Source organism: Chanos chanos, chromosome 9, assembly GCF_902362185.1.
Source record: "Chanos chanos chromosome 9, fChaCha1.1, whole genome shotgun sequence".
Lineage (NCBI taxonomy): Eukaryota > Metazoa > Chordata > Actinopteri > Gonorynchiformes > Chanidae > Chanos > Chanos chanos.
This window is the reverse complement of record NC_044503.1, coordinates 26,751,713-26,768,117: the sequence shown is the minus strand read 5'-3', so window position 1 is coordinate 26,768,117 and position 16,405 is coordinate 26,751,713. Positions and strand designations below refer to the sequence as shown.

Genomic DNA, 16,405 nt, shown 5'->3' with positions numbered 1-16,405 from the left:
TCCCATGTAATGAAGTGAACCTAATCCATGATCATGTCCACCCCGCCTATCTGTCCTCACAGCTGTAAAGAAAAGACTTATATTGTTGTACAAACATGAGCTAGAAACTTGTTGAGAGAACATGTAACTTTCTCCGAATCAGATGGCGAAGGCTTGTAATCTAAACTGTCTGTTAAATACAAAAAAAGGAGGGCAAAAGGGCCATTTGATCTGATCTTCACTTGAATGTTCAAAGAAATTTTGTGCCCCAAGGTTCATGCGTTCATTCTGCTGGGAAAAGGTAGAAAAACTGGTCAGACCCACATATCCGAAAACAAATGTACCCCAGAACTTTGACCTCTGACAATGTCAGTGTGAAATTTCATCTCAGCCGTGGCTACATTAACAGGACATAACAAGTGCTCAGAAATGTTACAGGAACCGTTTATCAGAGTAACAAACAGACCATAATGCGCGTGGCTAACTACCTGAGGTGGCATTCTTCACTACTGTTACATTTAGGCGCAGAAAATTTGGCTGAGGTTCATTATGATCGGACTGGAAAATCAGTTAATTTCATGGATAAAAGTAGAATTTATCAAGAATCTGAACGATATGTTTGATCTCGTTTGCTTATTACTGAACTGTTGGTGGGGGGGGTTTTCTGTCGTGTGTGGAGATTTGCTTTTTTTTAGTCTGAGTGAAAAAAAATAGTTTCCGTACCACACATTAGACATTTCAAGTCTCTTTTGTTTCAGCCAAAAAGTAAATCAAGTGACATCATAATGTTCCTCAATAAATAAATAAAAACCTATTCATTAAAAAAAAATAGAATAGAATAGAATAGAATAGAATGCATTCGTCATTGCACATTGTCATACAACGAAATTCGCTGGGCAGCTCCTGAAACGGTTCATTTAACATTCCACAACTGCACATGTACACACACCCACACATAAACACACTTGCCCATACAGATGAACAATAAAAACTGACAATAAAAACTGCACGTTATACTATTGCACATTGTACCAAATGCTATTGCACCTTATAAAAATATTAGTGCACGTTTATATTAGCGATGTCCCGATCCCTTTAACTGACCGGTATGGCTTTATAGAGCCCGACCCTAAGCCCGATCCTTTGTTTTATGTCGGCTGTCACACAGGTGTCGTAAACAGAGAGCATACTTTGTGGCAGGAGACGACTAAAATGTTTGCAGTATGGATACGTTTTAAACTGGGAAACGAAAGCAGTCCAAAAGTCACTTGTAATGTTTGCAATGCGAGCATTTCGCGAGGCGGTAACACAGGCTACTACCGCTTTGATACGGCACCTAAAAAATAAAAACTCAGCGGAATACAGTGAGTTCACTCAGGCATCACTGGCAAAGGCTGCTCCAAAGCAACACAAGTTTGATGATATACTTTTGCAAGGAGAGAGAAATTTCCAGGAGACAGCGAAAAGGCCAGAAAGATAACCGAGAAGGTAATTGAATTAATCGCTTTGGATGACGAGCTCATGTGGTAGGGAATACCGAGTCACGTTCAAATTCGGCAAATTGAGGCGAACGTTCCAGGCGAACGGGTTTTCTTTTAACTTTTAAATTTAAAAGTTTTTTAGGTCAGCATACTCCAACGACATTAATCCTCAAGGTTACTAATAAAAACCAGGGTATCATTTCAAAATTGAGACACCTAACGCTTTAGCTGAATGTGATGCATGCGAGTTAGCCTAAACGAACGACCGCGGGGAGCAATACAGTCGCTAAACTAGCGCTAAGGATTGATAACGACAGCATACAAAAAAAGAGGCTTTCAGAAAAAGTATCAGCGTAACTGACAGTTAGACAGTCTAACCACTTGAATAATTGTAAGATTAAATAACATCGAACACTTACGTATATTTTCTGGTATAACTCCCACAGCACGCCTTACCCCCTCGACACCACATTTCAGACACTGCTCTACCGGAGCTTTACAAGGTTTGTTATTTTGTAAAATAAAAAAAGTTGTAGGTTAAAAAAGAAAAAGCAAGTTTTGGCCGCAGGTATTTTTTTCTTAGTGCATTCGCTATTCAGGTGTGAAGCATATACATTGAATTGGTTGTGATGACTTTAATGTACTTGAAATGTGTACTGTGCGATTGTGTTATCTAGGAAAATACAAGTATCGGATCGGGACTTGGTATCGGCAGATACTCAATATTAAATGACTCCCGATCCGATACTTGTATTTTCATAGATAACACAGTTGCACGGTGCACATTTCAAGTACACACACATATATATATATATATATATATTTTTTTTTTTTTTTTTTTACTGTATATATATATTCTCGAGGTGGGTTTTTTTTTGTAAAGGGGGGCTGCTGACGTAAAATTGGTTTAACGCCCTCCGAACACTCCTCTCTTATCTCATTTTATACAGTAACGTTTAACAACTTACCTTTGTAGATAATTAACAGAGCTTCAACCCAAAAAAACATTTCAAGTGGTTCAGTAACATTACACTTCAATATTCTCTCATGAACACTGCGTTCACGTAAAATAAATAAAAACTTCAAAACTGGGAATGGGCAGAAACTCGCCACGGTTTCCTGGGTTGCATTATGTCCCAGTGGTGGCCTGCAGCTGGAAATACTGTATTCTATTTGATTAGAACGTTTTCCATAAACACTCTCAAGACATGATGGTTTTGTTTTGAAGTTAAGAACATTTCTGTACAAGAACCAAGTGCATCTAGGCTTATCTTACGGCAAATGCAAGTCTGTTCTCATGGACAAAATAATCCGTCACAAGTTCATGTGACGTTCCAAGAGGATTTGAGTGGCATCCAGTGGCTAATTGAGGCTACATTTGTGATGAAAAATTCTGCTGTACCTTAGTGCCCTAAAAAAAATACAAAGACCAGACACCGCGTGTATTCCTTCCTTTGAATCGGGCCTTTGTTAGATATGTCAAATGTGAGAGTCATGTGTCAAACTAGTAGCATCAGCCTGATTGACTTCTGATGCTCTGAAAACACCACCACTGACTGAACAGCACAGTCAGTTAAAAAGCACTGAAGAGTTCAGACAGTTAAAGAGAACTGAACAGTTCAGACAGTTGAAGAGCACTGAACAGCTCAGACAATTAAAAATCACTGAACAATGCAGAGAAATAAAAAGCACTGAACAGCTTAGACAGTCAAAAAGCACTGAACAGCTTGTACAGATAAAATCACTGAACATCACAGAGATATAAAAATCAGTTCAGACAGTTAGAAAGCAAACTGAAGTGTTTACTACACAGAACACTGAATTCAAAAAGCACTGGACAACACACCAAACATCAGTGAGTTGAAATGTGATCAAACTCATCCGGAAGCAACTCCAAAGAGCAGAGGACAAAAAAGAAAATGCAATCAAGTTTTAAATTACATTTTTTTTTATTCCACTTACATGAAAGTACATATTTTCCCTCCAAATAACATTTTATGCTCGGGTGTTTTGTATGAAAATTCCAAAGACATGAAACAAAGCTGCTGGTCAGATTGACAGAAACCTCCCTTTCCTCCCCACAGAACTACTTCATAGCCACATGCAATTTAGGCAAGTATCAAAAGAAATAACAGGAGAGTTAAAAAAAAATAAAATAAAATAAAACAAACAACAACAAAACAACAGTATCTTAACTGGAAAAGCAGTAACTGGATAAGTACATGGGAAATTCTTACCGATCCACTTGTACATCGTTACAGTAACAGCATTAAACTTTTGACGGGTGTGTGTGTTTGTTTGTTTTTTTTTTCCTTTGTGGGTTTTTTTTTTTTCTTAGGGGTCTCCAATACCTCGTTATCAATAATCAAAACAGCATAAAAAGAAAATGGCATTAGCAAGTCAACCAAGAAGAATAAGAAGAAGAACTTTAACAAGTGACAGAAAACGGAATGTAACAACTTTTTTTTTTTTTTTTCTTTTGACTGGCATAAAAGTTAGAGCTATGTGCTTTCTCATAGACCGTTCAACTGCTGTGAGATGCCTTGATGCAGTCTCTTTACTGGCTACAGATGTATTACGTTCAATCTTACTCCCATTTAGGGCAGAGTCCATTTTAGTAAAGTAGTTCTCAGATATACATATTGGTCCCAGCATGTCCTTCAAGTCCCTAACACACACACACAAGACATAAGTTCAGCACAGAACGTCGACTGAGAGAAACGAACTTGAGACTTTTGCATGAGTTGAGAACCTGCCCTCACCCGCGTTCTTCCAAAACTAATGTGACAAACCTAGAGGTCCGGATACAACAAACAAGGCTAACAGCAGACTAACCAGGCCACCTCCACCCACCCACCCCCACCTCCACCCCAGACAACATCTTACGGTACCCCGTCACACCGTTCCACCCCACCTCCAACCCCCACCCCGCACTGCCCACCTCCTCCCATACAGAAAGAACCCCAGGAAAGGAGAAAAATAATCTACAGTGACAAAGAAAGAGAGAGAGAAGGAAAGAGAGCGGGAGGGGGAGAGAGAGAGAGAGAGAGAGAGAGAGAGAATTAAAAAACAGACAGAAGCCAGATGATGAGGTGGTGTCGATGTTGGAGAGCTGGGACCATGACGGGCGGATGGCCGGGGGTCAGAGGTTGGGGGGGGTCGGGGTGATGGGGTAAGGTACGGTGGGCTTCAGTTTTCCCGGCCTTCCTCGGTGTCCTCCCCATCTCCCTGGTTGTCTGAGGTCCACAGCTAGAGAAGCAGGCAGAGGGGCCACGAGTTAGAGTCTTTTAGGCACGACTAGCTCCTTCACCTTAACACAAAATCACACCCCGTAGATACCCTATACCCTATATAATAAAGTCATTCAAGTCATTACATGTGAAAGTGATAACGTAGAGCAAACAAGAGTATCCTTACAACCGGCAGAGAAGACAGTTAAGATGGATAAGACTGATAAGGAGCTATTCAGTAGCTGCCAGCCGCTAGAATGGAGAAACACTGTTTTGCTGCACGGTCCTATTCTAAACTGCACGTATACAGTCATGCTACAGTTGCCCTGCTGTTCTTCTTTAGAGCCTTAATCTGCAGGTAAGTTAAGAAAACATGACACTCGCAGAGGGGGGGAAAAAAAAGAGACATACTGTCAAGTTGTCCCGCAGTAGCTGCATGATCAATGTGCTGTCTTTGTAAGATTCTTCATTCAGTGAGTCGAGCTCTGCAATGGCCTCGTCGAACGCCTGTGTGCCCAAAAGGAACCAATCAGAGAAACCACAGTTATGACAACAAGGGGGAGGAGTGAGCAAAGAGAAGGCAAAGGGAAAGATGCACTCACACTGGTTATCACTGAAATGACTCAACTTACTGACACTCAGTGAGTGAGTACATTTTGTGTATATGTATGTGTGTGTGTGTGTGTGATTAAGTGCAGCATAAGTCTAGTTTGTTGCTGTGAGCACAATTTGTGCATTGAACTCTAAGGCAGTGAGATGGTAGGCTTGTATTTGCAGAGTGCAAATTAAGCTGCGCGTGTGAGTGTGTACGTATGACCTAACCGTTTTGGCCAGCTTGCAGGCCTGCTCGGGCGAGTTGAGGATCTCGTAGTAAAAGACGGAGAAGTTGAGAGCCAGTCCGAGGCGAATGGGGTGCGTGGGCTGCATCTCGCTCTTGCTGATGTCAAAAGCCGCCTTGTAGGCATCCTGTGAGTTTTCAATGATTGCTGAGAGAGAGAGAGAGAGAGAGAACCTTTTAACCCACCTTACTTAAAAGAGCTTACTTTGACATTAAAAGCAAAACTGAAAAAAGGGTGAAACAAACAATTCTGCATTGTATCGAGGTTTTTTTCTAACACATATCTGTAGGACTTTTTTTGTCCAGTAGCAAATTGTACACGGGGTTAGCACGTTAAAGGTCATCGACATATAAAGGAGTCATGGGTCAGAGCTAGAAGATTTAGCGCTAAAGCAAATGTGTTGTCTAGTTTCTTCCTCTCTTTTGTTTGAAAAGGAGACACCAAGTTGTCTCTTTCGGGACGTGCGTTCATGAAATTCATCGAGATTTAATCAAACAACGAATAACACAAATATAAAAAAAAAAAAAAATTCATTGGCAATTACAAACGGAAAAAATGTAATGTCTGACACCACAAAAACACAAATGACAATAATAAACTAAAAGAGGATTCATTAAAAAAACAAAAAAAAAACAAAACTATGACTTCACCCTCAAATGGCTTAGCTGTGAAAATGAAAATGAATCACATCTCACCGCAAGCACACGTGTCATCAATCTGTGGCTTCCAAAACAAATGTGGTTTCAGTACAAAAACCATTACAGTAATCACTACTGGATGAATAAAACCTCAGTGCATCACTGTATAGGAGTTCCTCTACATCTTCAGTACGGTTATTCTCCGTACGAGTCCAGCAGGTGTGTGAGAGTATGACAGTGAGCTCTTCCTCTTTTCACATCGTGGAAAACCGTGAGAGACGACGTCAGAAAACGAGAAGTTTTTTTGTTCTGCCAAAATCCACATGCTCTCTGTGGTTGACCACTCTTTGTAGTGTGGGGTCACCACCAGCCTCAGTGGAATTCTGTGAAACGGCACGCCCTGTGAAATGCATTCTCATTCAGAGAGTCCTTCAAAGACAAGTTTATCACAAGCGGCTCTCAGGAATATCAGATATATAAAGCAGAACTGCCGGTGGGCTCAGGTAAGATGACTAACCACCAGGGGGCGATGGTGAGCACCATTCACAAACATGGGTGTGACTCAAGGAAGAAGTTAGTCCACACGACCTAAAAGACTTGGTGTGAGGGAGGACTGATCATCCGCCAGCTGCAGCAGTACGCCGCCTCTAAATCTCTTTCATTAAAAAGAGGAGGAGCACTTCCTCTCAGCCTCCTTTATTAAAAAGAGGACGCACGCCTACTCCCAAATTCTCCATCAGAGACAGAAGGAGGCACACCTGGACACAGAACAGCAGCAGCTTCTAACAGTTTCTCTGTAAAGCAGAGAGACACTTCCATTGAACATCAACCGCAGCGTGGAGGATAAACACGCACACACACAGGGGGTGAGAGAGAGAGAGAGAGAGAGAGAGACTTCCACTTGAGTGATTTAAGTTCTGCCCACGTGAACAGGGAGTGTTCACACTCCCATTCATTCACTCAGGTGGGCAGACGCACAAGTCTGCACCTGCTCCAACACAGGAAGGAAGCTGAGGCACCACGCCCGTCCACCCACCCGCTCGCTCGCTCACTCCTTCGCTCGCGTTTCACGCCGCCTCACCGTACGCGCCCACGGCCGCCGCGCCCTTCGACTCCCTCGCCTTCCGATTCGAGAAGGTCATCCAATACCGCTTCCCGTGAGGTATACTGTTACCCCATTCCTCCTGAGGCTCCCTGCTAAGGAAGTACGGACTCGGCCGTGTCACGCGAGCCCCACTTAAGCGGAATGAACTATTACTTCACTGAAACACACACTGCCAGTGGCGCCTCATACCCACCCTGTAAACCACTTTCTGTGGTCACCACTAACAATCTTTCTTCCTCTTAATACACAAAGAAGAAAGGGGAAAGGTTAAAAAAAAAAAAAAACCCTTCATACAAATACACTGACAAAATACTTAATAACAAAGCAGTATTCAGACACTGCTATACTTGCTGCTCATTGACAAATTTCTCCTTGGATTTTATGAATGGGTCTCAACTTCTGCAAAAAAAAAAAAAAAAAAAGAGCCTCCTTTTGAGTTTCCGTCCGGTGACTTCCTGTCTTGTCTGGCTTCAGATCAACATTTTGAAGAGAAGGGAAATGTTTCCTTTTTTCAGCTGTGTACAGCCTGTTTTATGACCATAGCCACTGGGACCATGTGACACAAAGGCATTACATAAGGGTCAACTGTAAGAGTTGAGTCAAACACAAAGAACAGAGCTGCTTTTTTTTTTTTTTTACAGAAAAGAAAAAGAGTCAGTTTTGAGAAGTAATTGGATTCTGAACGCTTGATTTGTTATGGCAACAGCTGCGTGTAAAGAGTGCGCAATCGTACAGATTGAGCAAATCGTGAAGGCGGCTTTTTTTTTTTATTTCCTTCCTGAAGCGTTTCTGATTAAAATCAAATTGGTTAATTTTCTCGTGGGCTCCTGACTCACACACCCAGGTCAAACGTTCTCTCTCATGAGAGTGCGTTGTCACATCTGCGGTACATGGTTTAAACCACTTTTGATGACTACCGCCAAAAGTCATGGGTAACACAAACAGCTGTGGTCCCTTAAGCTGGTGTCGGCTCCTCTCCCTGTTATGTTTCTACTTTAAAAAAAAAAAGTCATACTGTACAACTCAACAAAGCAAAACCCCTTCAGATTCTCTTCACTGAAGAGGAGATGCTGGCCCAGCTGACTAAACCGAATTATGACTAAGGTACGTCCAGATTACGGGACAAACTCTTGTAGCTCTCCAAGTCACCCAGACATACAAACATGGCTTGATTCTCCCCTCCCAACTGACTGGAGGATATTATGGAGTGACTGAGTGGCTTACCGGTTTTCTCCTCTCCAACAGCCACCTCTGCTAAGTAGCGGAAGTAATCTCCTTTCATTTTCAGGTAGAAGACTTTGCTTTCGGCCGGAGTCGCATTGGGAATGAGGAACTTGTCCAGGAGAGCCTGCAATTTAAACAAAGAAAAGAGAAGGCTGAATGTAAGAACCAGTTAAGTACACAAAGTGGAATTGGTAAGGCATGATATTTTCATGAGAACAAAAACTGTCGAGTCCAGTGAGGTGAAGAAGGGAAAGATGATAAGAGATGGGGGGAAAAAAAGCAAATAGTTGCATGAGAGATAAAGAGGTGAGGTGGTAAGACTTAGCAGAACTAGTTTGGCCACATGTGATGATAGACAGACAAGAGTGAGTATCACTGTGTTTAGAGGGGGGGGGGGGGGGGGGAACAGATCAACCCTGCCCTCAAAAAGATAAGACATGTCACATTAACATAACTTCACGTAAACATAATTAACTTTCCGAATAAAAACTTTCCTCACAACATCTGAGATGTCGTTAATAAAAACAAACAAAACAAAAACAACAACAACAAAAAACAAACAACCCCGGACTGCCCTTGGTGTGGGGCCGAGCTGCTCCGGAGACCTGCTTTCACGCAGGGAGGGAGGGAGGGAGAAGGGACTGAAGTTCCTGTGAGTGCGGTGGAAGTAGGTCAGCGAGCTCGCCGGGTTCGTTCACAGCTCCACTGGCCTGATTGCCGCCACAGTACAAAGCACCACGGAGCTGAGGATGCATCATCACCGGCAGGGAGGTGGGGGGGGAGGGGGGGGGGGGGAGTAGGGGCTGCAAACCCATCCAGAGTGAGGTCTGGTCTCTCTCTTACTGATTGTTTCTTTTAGGGGAACACTCTTTACCAAACTGCACAATGATTCTTAAAAACAAACAAAACAAAACAAACCAAAAACAAACAAAACAAAACAAACCAAAAACAAAAAACAATAGTTACTATCTGACGTGCAAGTTAATGAATGACATGGCTGGACTTGTTTTACTTGCCCCATGTATTTGTCCATAAGGATATGTCTGGAATCTGAGGGAACTGGGGCTTAGTAAAGGCACAGGAAGGATGAGAAATCCCTGTTGGATCCCAACAATGAGTGATGGAAGGCAAAGACATATAATGAGTTCCTAACACCTTGGTGAAATGAGATGAACCAATGACCCATTTGCCTTCCCTACACTTGATATACCATGGGCTGCACAAAATGCACTATTCTATCAAATGCATCCTGTTTCTAAATAAAGTCCATTTCGGGCTTGAATATCCCCAACCTTCAGTTGTGGGACAACACAAGACACGGTGTTTGACTTCAAACTTCAAACTGAGTAGTTTTTTGTTTTTTTTTTTATCCGTACTGTTTGTTGAATATGTGTTGCCAGGGAGCAAGGACAATTAATCTAACTTCCAGGATATTCAGAAATAAATCTATCCCAATCCGTCAAAATCGTAGTAAAGTGTCAGTCACGACACAATATCCTGACTGAAACTACTTACGTAATGCCAGAAAGAATGCCATTGTGTTGAGCAATGGCTTTCGGGAAAGTAGTGTTAAAAGCTTAAAAAAGAAAAAAGAGAGAGAGAGAGAGAGAGAGAAAAAAAACACCCCACGGCTTCCTTCCTTCAACGAGGAAGATAAGGTTCCTGTCCGCACGAACGACTGGCAGAACAAAACGACGGAGACACACTCCGAAGAGTGAGATTGTCGTTGTCTCCCAACTTCTCCTCAGCGGGGTTACAGAGGTCAGCGGCCTAGAACAGGGCCTCAGCTTCTGCTGACCGTTACAGGATTAGAGGGCGGTGACTCAGCCTGTGCGACTATACCTTGCCCTCCATGGCCAGGGGCTACTCTGTGCTGTAAACCTACTCCTTTTTCAGTCACACACAGTGCTCAGCTCAGGTTGCTTTGGTCACTTCTATGCTCTACCATGGCGAGCTGTGGAGCTTCGATTGCACCCCGAGGACTATTACAGGCTCAGGGAGACGGGTGGGGGGGCGGAATAAGTCTGTCCCTTGGTTCGCAGTCTACCTTCATTTCAGAGAGGGGGGTCTGAGGTACCACGATTCAATGAACATTTACCCAAAACTGATGACCTTCAATCAAAACTAAATGGGAGAAAACAAAAAATTCATGAGCCCAACGGAAGGTTTGGGAGATTTGAACTGAGTTTAGTCGAGTTTCCTTGGACAAGCGAAATGCAGGTTACATCTCAGATTGGAATTCAAATCCATTCAACGTTGAGCAAACATGGACTGAGTCACCTCTGGTATGATTCAGACTCAGCCTAGTGTGGGAACGACGCACTGACTCTTACACCTGTAATAACAGTCAGAATTAAGCAGTGAAACGGTTCATCCTGGGTGGCGTATGGAGAAGCCCAGTGTCCCTTCAGACAATAACATTTCCAAAAACTGGTGGGTGGGTGGCTGGGTGGGTGGAAGTCAGGAAATGTGAAATGCTGAGGCTTTGTTTGAAACACGACAGGAGCTGGATACCAAAAAAAAAAAAAAAACCACTGGACACCAAAACATTCAAAGTTGTGTTTTGCATTACTTCTTTGATTTGGAATTCCTCGATTTTTGTGGTGTTTTTGCCAAAATGCCACAATGCTTCTTTACGAGAATGACATACAGAAATCCATCGCTAGCGAGAACTCGAAGCCTTTCCGACGCCCCCATTGCTCATTTTAGCCGAATTCTGATTAGAGAGGAGCTGAGGAAAGCTCCTTACCTTCTATCACCTCAGGCACACTCACGACCAAACTCTAGGCCCTGGAAAGGAACACATGACTCCAATGTCTCAGTGAGATTTTTTTCCTCTGATACAGAGTGAAACAGACAAGAGAGAACTGGAAATAAAAAAAAATCCTCATTGAAAAAAATCGTGGAAGATTCAGTGGTTATCTGGTCAGAACAGGATTTGTCCAGTTCAGAATAAGTCAGACTCACTGTCTGGTCAACTGAATTCTTTGTGAGGGCGTAAGGCTTTTGATTCAAATCCGAGATCCCATAAGATGTGGTTTGTGTGCATCATTCCAAGTTACCATCGGGCACGGGCCCTTTCCCGGTCCTTTATGAGCAATGAACGAGTGAATTTACTGTTGTAACAGTGTTAAAAATACGTTTTGACTGATCTGGCGGAAGACAGAGCAGTAGGTAAAATCTTCTAGAGATCTCAGACTAGCCTCCAACTTTCAATCAGTGTCTCTTTTTTTTTTTTGGCACCATCAGCCATCTGGGTCCTGCCCGATCCTGACTGGCTGTCCGTGTCATCGTATGAAGATGGTTCTCATCCATGATGACGTGTCTCAGAGAGAGGACAGTGCCTGTGACTACCCTGATATAAATGAGATCAGGAATGTACTTATAAGCTTGGGCTGGAAGAGGCCAGGGAGCAGGGGAGACTTACCAGGATTACTGTCAATGCACTTTAATGACACCTTGGTAAGGAAAGATAAAATGAATGGGATTTTTTTTTTTTTGACTAAAGTTGAAACCCGTCTGGAAGGGGGCAGATTTTGTCACCAGCACTTTTAACAAACAAAGGCCCCTCTGTCTTCACCTCGTAAGACAACATGGGATGCTTAAAGTCAGGATAAATGGGGTCAGCAGAGTAATGTTCTTCCAGACTTTATAAAAGCAATCGTTATCATGGCAGATCACCAAGTACCCTCTGCAGTCATCTCTTTAAGAAACAGTATCAGATGTGATGCAGGTTAAACAGCTGGTAAAACCTACGAATGTCCTACTTTTTGTCAGTAAGGTTCCTTACGTCAAATCCTCAGACATACTGTATTGTGACAGTGTGATGCCAAACCCCCCCCCCCCCCCCCCCAAAAAAAAACTCATATGAGTGGGTATGGGATTTCTGCTCAAACTCCTTAAGGCAGTGAGCAGAAATCAGTCACAGAGCTCCAACACTCGTGGAACAACCAAGGAATCACTGCTGTACACACCAACAAATAACCTTGTTTTTTTTCCACTGTTATTATTCTTGTTATGACTGTAAAAGGAAACAGTCGACTGATTATGGACTTACCAGTACATCATTGCAGATCTCCTTCAGCTCCTTCTCGATTTTTTCCCGGTACTCCTTGGCCATTTGCTGTTTTTTGTCGCTGCCCTCTGTCTTCTGTTCGATGCTGGACACCACTCTCCAGGAGGAGCGACGGGCCCCCACCACGTTCTTGTAAGCGACTGAAAGCAGGTTGCGCTCCTCATTGGACAGCTCACCGCCGCCCTCCGTCACGGCCTTCATGGAGGCGGCCATGTCGTCGTAGCGCTCCGCCTGTTCGGCCAGTTTGGCTTTCTGCACCAGCTCGCTCTTGTCCATGGCTGCTCAGTACTGTAAGGGGCAAAGGGCAAAGGTCAAGGGTGAAAGGTCAACACAGCAGTAACAGCAAAAAACAGCACGATTCGTGTTCAAGACGGCGTGAGCTTAACGTTGATCTTCACAAGAAAAAGTAAAAGAGAAAAGCTTTCGTGGCTTCTAGCATGTCTTCTGTTATGGTCTTTCACTCTTAATAACTTAATACACTCTAAATGTCTTTGCCCTGGATAACAGACAACAATAAAGAGGGAATCTATCACAGATTACTGGGCAAATCAAGGTCACTTTGCAATCATATCCCTGAATAACAGGATAAGGCTCTTGACTCAAATACACAACGAGGAAACCACCACGGAGATCCTGAAAGAATGCATCAAAAAAATAAGAAATAGAACAAACTCTGTTCTGTGGTTTAACAGAAACCTACTCTGGGCCTGCTAATGACAAACTAATGACAATGGACTAGATTATGAAGATTAGGCTATGCACTACAGCTGTATGACATTCACTATTCCTGAAACAAATACAGTTCAGCTAAAACAATATCAAAGTCAAATGCCTTATACTAATTTTTTCATTTGGTGAGAAAATGAAAGTGAAAGCATTTTCTTGAGCACATGCACAAGATTTTCGTAACAGCGTAGTCAAACTCGCAATGCAAAACGGACGTGGTTAGTTGCATCATTTTTTTATTAACTTTTTTTTTTCAGCTCAGGAAGTTACCAGTAACTTATTTCCTAAATCTGAGTTTAAGAAAAGAAATTCTCTGTTGGTAAACATTCAAACCCTCATATTCTCTGTCTCTGTCCAAAATAACACACTTTCTTCCCAAGACATTCAAAACAATGAACTTGCACATAATATTATTGACACTGCCGGATTACATGCGCTATTACACACATTTTAATAACAAGTTTTAAATGAGAGGTAGGTCATTTATCTCATATGGATACCGCTACCTCTATGTATGGACCATAACTTGTAATGGTATTGGTAAATGCAAACTGCCAAATCCCCCCTGTGGACTTTCATGTGATCTCACGCGTCTCTGTATAGAAGGGGCCTATTGATTAAATGTAACATAAACAATATACAGGCAAACATAAACCGGGTGATCGTCAAAGCGGAAGTGAGAAAAACGCCCGCTTCAATGAATCAATGAACTTTTCATGCGTCTGTTTCATGCACAGTGGCCCACGGCACTTGTCACAACCCCTAGCCGCGCTAATCTATTACGCTCAATCAATTTTCCATTACTCAGACTACAAGAATTTACATAACATGCAAAAAGACAGTAGCATTCCTAAGTAAATCCACGTGAAAAAAAAAGAATGAGGAAACAAAACATATGTGAGAAACACGTTCTGAAATAAGAACCATCATATTTAGTAGCTATTTGGAACACTGATTCCAAACAGTTTTCAGTTCTTTAATACAACATCTTAAGCTAAATAACATGTTTCAAGTGTCTTAGTTTTATAACAACCGTCGCTAGTGCACATTAAGTGTTACCAAGGTGTCGAAGAACTCTGACAATCTTGCATGTCATTAGCTAAACACTATCTATCTATTCTATGAGTTCAATTTGTCTAGGGTAGTACTACCGTACGAGAAAAAAAATGCGGATATATCCTTTTCCCAACCACACCCAATTCCCATAGCTACCTGTTGGCAAGTTTATGATCTCTATACCGTTTCTATGGCCAAAGGAAACTGTTGAGTTTGCATAAGAAACTAACCCTGCGAACAATCCAAATAACGAAACCACTGTCCCGAACTCACGGACGCTGGTCGATATCACCCGGTATCATTGTTTTGCAAAATTATTACGGAATTCATCAGTCAGCTAAATGATTTAGCCTGTTAGCTAAATGTCGGGCTGAAACGATGCAAGTGACAGAAAGCTATTTATGGTTTATTTAAAACACTGACGGAACTACTTTGAAAATAATAACACCAATTTTACAATAAACAAAATACCACTGCAGTATCCACGTGGCCACGCAACACAAGAACTCTACGATGTTTTTCTAATACAAATTATGCTGATGAATCAACCAAGTCTTACATGATGTTAACTAAATTTAACTAAAATGAACTGTCCCACTCAATTTACTTCAGTGTGTGAATGTTTGTGCGTTTAATAACACACGCCAATCACTATCTCCAACTCAGCTGTATGGGGCCAGTTATCCGAAATCTGTCTAGATTTTACAAACCCAGACTTCGCCTACAACTACCGCTTACTGTCACTAGAGCTAATGCATGCTAGTCGCCTTTCTGTGGCATTCTAATTTTGAATATGTCTACGCAAACGGCTACGTTCCGAGCGATTAAACCGAAGAGCTACAGCAAGGGGGTGATGAGTAAGTTCGGAAGCTGGAGGGTTATTATGATCGCGCCGTGCCCAAAGTGTAGTAACTTGAAGCAGCTAGGGAGAGGGTAGGCTAACTGTTTAGCCTAACCGCTACATGACAAGCCCCCATGTTCACGGACAGCTAACAAGCTAATTTCGCTAGCAGTTTATGAAAGAACTGGTAGCATGTTGAGGGTGTAGAAACTCCCAAATACTGCAAACTAGAGGCAAAGACGTCAGGCTAGACAGTGTCTTTAACTGGCAATTACTATACGGTTCAAGAGAGAATTCACAAAGCTGTCTACAAGAGTAGCAGAAATACAAAGCCTGGCCTCAGCCACCCCAGTGCATTCAACCCTTATTGTTCTAGCTATCCTAGCAACTTCAATAGAGAGAAAACCTTCTACTTGGACAGGAGGCTAAATGCCTGCCTAGAGAACCACAGCACAAACATATTACCAGCCACTGCGAATTTATTTCAGTGCACATCATAAGAACATATGTTACATCATGCAAGTGGAAATCTGATATTTATTCATTTCGGAGGGAAATCATGATAAGGATAAACTGGTCCTTACCTGAGTTTCGGGAATAATGCTGTTCCTAGTAGAGCTAAGCTAACTACGCTCCACAGCTGATTCTCACAGGCGGCCAGGCTAATCCACGGGGTTTCCCTCCAATCAGACCAGTCCCAGGAGCTGAGACAGGGCTGGGCGATGTGACGTCAAACGTAACCATGGCAACTGTAGGCTTTCCGTTGCCTGATACTTCACTGAGGAGTGCTTCGTGTAGCGTGCGATTTTCCCTCCAATTTCCTCGTCTGCTTCCAAGCAGTCTATTCGCTCAACCTATCTTCTGTCGAACACAAATATTTTATTCTCCACACGTTTTAATTTCACTCATATTAGCATCCAGGGGGAGATGGATTGCTCCATGTGCTGCCGTAAGCCCCTCACGCTTTTTAAGAATCAATATCTGACTAGACGATTTTGTTACATGTTCAACACAAAACATTCTCAAATCTCAGTGATGGCCTTCTAAAGAGAAAATGTCTAGTGTCTAGAAGGCTCTATGATGCTACAGATCATCTAAATGTAATTTTCATCAAGATGTAATTTCATCGCATTAAATATGTCACATACTTGTCTTGAACGATTTAGCTGTATAGGATGTTCAATTAGCAGTTGTCCGGTCCTTAGTCTGCC

General features: G+C 42.4%; 1 protein-coding gene across 1 annotated transcript; it reads right to left on the bottom strand.

Moving 5' to 3' along the window:
• Positions 1-4,346: 4,346 nt before the first annotated feature.
• Positions 4,347-15,859, bottom strand: ywhabl (tyrosine 3-monooxygenase/tryptophan 5-monooxygenase activation protein, beta polypeptide like). The gene is made up of 6 exons (XM_030784022.1): positions 15,779-15,859; positions 12,554-12,859; positions 8,497-8,620; positions 5,513-5,676; positions 5,102-5,197; positions 4,347-4,709 (listed from the first exon to the last, which is right to left on the bottom strand). Exons 2-6 carry the CDS (start codon positions 12,845-12,847, stop codon positions 4,650-4,652), a joined length of 738 nt encoding a protein of 245 aa, XP_030639882.1. The 5' UTR covers positions 12,848-12,859; positions 15,779-15,859; the 3' UTR covers positions 4,347-4,649.
• Positions 15,860-16,405: the final 546 nt, after the last annotated feature.